Consider the following 5,023-nt stretch of genomic DNA (forward strand, 5'->3'; position numbering starts at 1 on the left):
GGGCGGCCCCTGGCGGCCCCTGGCCCCCCCCCCCCCCCCCAAAGCACGAGGCCTGGGGAGGTCGCCCCAATTTGCCCAACCCAAGGGACAGCTCTGGGGAGGGGGCTGCTCCTACAGCATGCAGCCTGTATATTATGTGGCCCTGTCACAAAGTTGGACACCCCTGGTTTAAAGAACAAAAAAGATCACAACTAATCTAACTTGATATTTGATTCTTTCTGCCAATAATCATGACATCAGTAACAGCCTCCTAGATTCTGGAGTAGCAGGAATCCATTTTTATGAACAGCTAATACTTAATTGTTGAGCTTCATGCATGTGTCAACTTTCTACAGCAGAGCAGTACATGAAAAAGTATAGTTATGGTACCTGCTATTTGGTTTGGGATATCAAGTGTGTGGAACATTATTTTATTTCTGTGATATCTTTGCAATATTATTGGATGGTGATGTCTGATCTGAGAGCAAAGGGTATGTAATATTTTGCAAGCAAGCTTGTCTTCCCAAGGCAATAATGTGAACTAGAATGTGATAGTATACAAGAAATAGGAGTTACATAAATAATTTCTTAAAAATAAAAATCAGGGTTTTTGTGAAGAGTAACTAATAACTATCTTCAGCAAATAGAATCTGTGGCCTTAAGTACAGTTCTACTCTGAGAAAATGGCACAATTAGGTTCTATGTCAGCTATTTCTCAATTATTTCATATTCATTCAGTTTACTCATACAAATTTAGTTTTCTAACTGCCATTTCTGCAAATATATCATAGGTGTGGAAAGACATGTCAGGACAAATCTCCTGGATCTGGATTCCTGATGATCATATACAAGAACAAAAACCCAGTTTAATTTTCAAATCCGAGGATGAATTGGCATTACTGAGAATTGAGGGGGAGGTGGGGAAGGGGAAGTCTTGTAAATTGAACATGAAAGTGTTGGGCTCACAAACAGACAATTAAAAATGGAACCCCGTGGTGCTGTATTTATGGTCACTTTTCAGAATAGCTGAACCACTAATGTGGTTTTACAATAAGCAGGGTTAAAAATTCCTTAGTAAAAGAGGAACTTCAATTATCAGAAAATGGGATTTTCCTTTATCTGAACCTCTCAACCAAGAAGTGCCAGAAGACCCCAAATACATGTGTATGCTAATTCACTTGTGGTTTTAACAATCAGCTATACAATGGGTCTGATTTGGGTTCTGCAAGTTCACAGCCACGACAAGGGGAGGACTGCTGTTAGGAGTCACTGCCTTCCCCACTGCTTGTGTGTCTTAAATAAGGACCAGATAGAATTCCTGCTTTGGAAATCAGGAGATTACAAACCCTAAAAGGTAGTTTTGCTTCCTAGTTCTCCATTCGTGCACCTTCAAACACCACTTTGCTGTGAACTGTGTCCTCTCACACTTGAGAAGAAGACCTTTTTCAAACTTGAGAGCTATTCTCTAGCTTAACTTAAATTGTACAGAGAGCAGGGGAGGAGCAGGGGAGGGGAGGGTGTTATCATGCAGGTCAGAAAGGTCCTTTGGCCTTCAAACTTAGGAGAGGAAGAACAAACCATGGGTTACACATTCCTTAAGCAATTACTAGAAGATACTCAGAAAATGCAACAATGAATGTAGTATAAGAACCCATCTATAACTGAACCAGACAAAACAGCTATACCTTTTCTTTTTTTTTCCTTCCCAATAATACTTTCTGTTGTATTAGACCTTCTTGTTTTGGAGGTAATGTTCATGCCAGAAGCTGCTGAATGCACATTTAAACCTTTGCCTACTGTTTGAAAACAAGAACATCCATTCAAACAGTTGTCAAATCATGGAATTGTATAGTTTTTTGACAGTGCAGTATGAACTATTTCATATAAGCTCTCCCATATTTGCTTTGCCCCAAAGACTAAGGAACATTAGCCACAGAAGTATCTAGATAGTTATTTAATTTTTTTCAATCAGAGTAGTTTATGGGCAGAAAAAAATCCAGAAATAATACCCAATTTCCCTTCATTTTACCTCATTCCAGCACAAAGCTCTCAAGTTGTTTTTGCTTATTTGTGATGACTTAATTCTTAAGTATAGACTACTAAACTGTTATTATAGTGTGCGAAAATCAGAGCATTTTAGGGGTCACGATGCATCCATTAATATATAGTTGCTTGAGCAATGCTTCTCGATAGAGCAGACTCCCAGATTCATCCATTTAATAGAGTTTGCATCCTCTTGTGGTACCCATACCAGTAATTCCCTGTGGAAATGCTAGCTTTAAACTGTAGACATTGAAGACCTGAAAGTAGAAAATGCCTGAGAGACATTGAGTTTGGGCATCCTAGCCAGACTGTGCTGCTACAGATGGTTAAATAATGGAACAAATCTTTCATTAACAATGTTTCTTTAAAATGTCAAATGCTGAAATCTGGAAAAACATGGACCACATTTAGCTGGTTGCAAGACAGCAATATTTTTAATTAAAAATTTATAAAATGTTTGTAGAAAATGTTCCATAGCAATTTAGAAAATGACCTGAGCAGCTCCAGCTCCCTAGCACTTCCAGGTTGGCTATGCCAAGTTCATGCCAGCCTCATTCAAGGAGGAGAAACACAGACAGCACAGGTGGCTGTATATCTGTGGCAGGCAAAAATCACCCGTCTCTGGAAACTCACGGAGCAAATCAGCCACAAATGCCCTAGTCTGACTTACTTTCTAAATCTAAATAGACCCCACAACAAGATTTAAACAGGTAACTGTTTAATGTCGATTTCCTTGCACCAAATCATGAGGCGAGCTATGTACTTCTTACATATACATCTGTTTTTAGTGGTCATGCTTTTTAGGAATAAACACTCAGGCTGTTGACAGATGTGGAGGGAAAAAAACAAAACAAAACAATGTGCTTTACTGTATAGATAGGGCCCTTCAGCAGGGCTTTTGGGTGCTTTTACATAAAGCTTATTCAATCAGGTATTAGATAAAAGTACCAAAAAAACCCTGCAGAAGAACCCAGTCTATACAGACATTGGGTGAGGTGGGTCTAACTTATGTGATGCCTCTTCTGGGCATGTGCTGCACTTGGCGCAAGGGAATGCGCCTAGTTTAAAGTAAAGCGCCTTTTGGGGTGGGGGGGTTTACATCTATAAACAGCCTCAGTTACTTAACTGCTTAATGTGAAATCCTGAGACTCCTCTCAGTCAAGGAGATAAATATGTAAATGTTAATGTGTTATACCAGCACATGTAAACAATAAAGTGTATGTCTGGTAAAACATACTGGTTTTATAGACCAAAATTAACCTTATTTATTTTTTGTATTTAGATTTGAATTTCAGATAAAGTTTTAACATTAGCACTTACATATTTATTCTGTCAGATTAAACACATTTTTTGATATCTTCCCAGGCATTTGGAAAAAAGAGAAAACACCATAATTTCTGAAGCTAAACGATATAAAGCACATTGTAGAGACAGTGTCAGGTAACTATACAGATTGTTTAAGAAAATAATAGTACATTTCAGTACCATTTTGTGTAGAGTAAATGCTTGCTCTGGACATAACTAGTTTGCGTAAATATATAAGCAGAAAAATATAAGATAATCATAATCAAATAGTCCCACCTTCATGCATCTGATGACCAGTAGCATTGCTGAATTTCATGGTATTTATTTCCTTATCTCTTGCAAGATTGTTTGCATAAACAGCTATTGGCTTGATGAGTTCAAGGGCACCCAAGCATTGCAAGTTGTTACCATTCAGATACAGATTGCTGTGACAAAAACACAATTTATTTGATTTATGTTTCAGATTGAAACTTGTATTGCAACTTTCTTTCCTGCAGTGAGGTTATATTAAAACTCAAATTACAGTGTTACAAAAAAAATTCTGCTACATTTTATCTTTGTTATCTTATCTTTATCAAGCAGACTTAAGGCTTGATAAGCTTGAATTGGATTTCACTTGTTGACTTCACATGTTCCAAGGTGATGGGGTAAAATAAAAGGGATGTGTCAAAACTAAGTATGACTGAACAGAAATGTTGACAAAAGGAGGCAGATGTGGCTCTGAAGACTAACTCAGACTCAAAAGAGTGAGTCCATGTCCTGAAGACATGCAAATATAGACTTAACCTTAGCTGTCATAGTATCCCCCTGACACCAGTGGAATGACTCATGCTTAAAGCTAAAGGTTTAAAGCAGGTGCATAAAATGCTCTGCAGGACCAGGAGTTTAATTTGACTTTTAGGTTGCCACTTTCATTGGGTTTGTTGTAGAAATGTTTAAAATCCTATATTGTGCCTAAAGGAGAAGGAAAGTAAAATGGCATGAAAACAACTTGCACAGAGTGAAGCTTGTTGCATAATAAAATTCACTTTCTTTCATTAAGATTAAATGAAAAGGTGTGGTGGGCTATAAGGCTTTATCAGTTCTCCTAAATAACTTCAGTACAGTATGCAGGGAAATGAGCTCTAGCCAGAGCTAACTAATCAACAAGCATAGGTCATACAAAGGTTACAGAAGGCTTATCAGGGATAATGAAAGCTTGATCAGCAAAAATGTCTAAGGCAGAAATAAGGCACTTAAGGATTTCTGAAGTCACTAACAAAATGGAGTGAAATGCCCTGCCACACATCATTAATCAGTGGATTCTAGATATGCTGCTCTTGAATTATCCATAATTTTTTTTCTTATAATTCCTTCAATTAGACTTTTCTGAAAGAAAAAAAGATCTGATCATTTCAGTACCACCCCTTTAGGCGTATACATTTTGATAGTGTTGATTGCATGTCTCGTATTCTGTCCCTCATATTTATTATACCACCACGCCATTTTTCCCAACAAACTCAGATTTATATGTAGCATCTTCTATCCTGTGCATGCCAGAGTACAGTAAAGACAATTCTGAAAGTATGAAGTAAAGCATTCTTAAACCATATAGCACAGATTATGTGTAAAAAGGGAATAGGGAAAAATGATGGGACTATCTTAAAGCAATGGAAATAGTGTAAATATACCAGTTGTAAGGGAGGAGAGCTGGAAC

The 5,023-nt window shown here is 37.6% G+C and overlaps 1 protein-coding gene across 5 annotated transcripts in view; it reads right to left on the reverse strand.

Moving 5' to 3' along the window:
- LOC109288156 overlaps positions 1 to 5,023 on the reverse strand; it is a 32,219-nt gene that overhangs the window by 10,120 nt on the left and 17,076 nt on the right. For 4 of the 5 annotated variants that reach the window (XM_019503586.1, XM_019503585.1, XM_019503582.1 and 1 more), the window contains 2 exons: positions 3,604 to 3,752; positions 1,665 to 1,775 (listed from right to left, as the gene is read on the reverse strand). In XM_019503586.1, coding sequence (XP_019359131.1) covers positions 1,665 to 1,775; positions 3,604 to 3,752 — 260 coding nt within the window. The remainder of the gene's footprint in view (positions 1 to 1,664; positions 1,776 to 3,603; positions 3,753 to 5,023) is intronic. The other variant, XM_019503583.1, reaches the window with a different exon arrangement.

The sequence above is a fragment of the Gavialis gangeticus genome, unplaced genomic scaffold (assembly GCF_001723915.1).
Source record: "Gavialis gangeticus isolate Ggan-Ray unplaced genomic scaffold, GavGan_comp1, whole genome shotgun sequence".
In the NCBI taxonomy this organism is placed as follows: domain Eukaryota; kingdom Metazoa; phylum Chordata; order Crocodylia; family Gavialidae; genus Gavialis; species Gavialis gangeticus.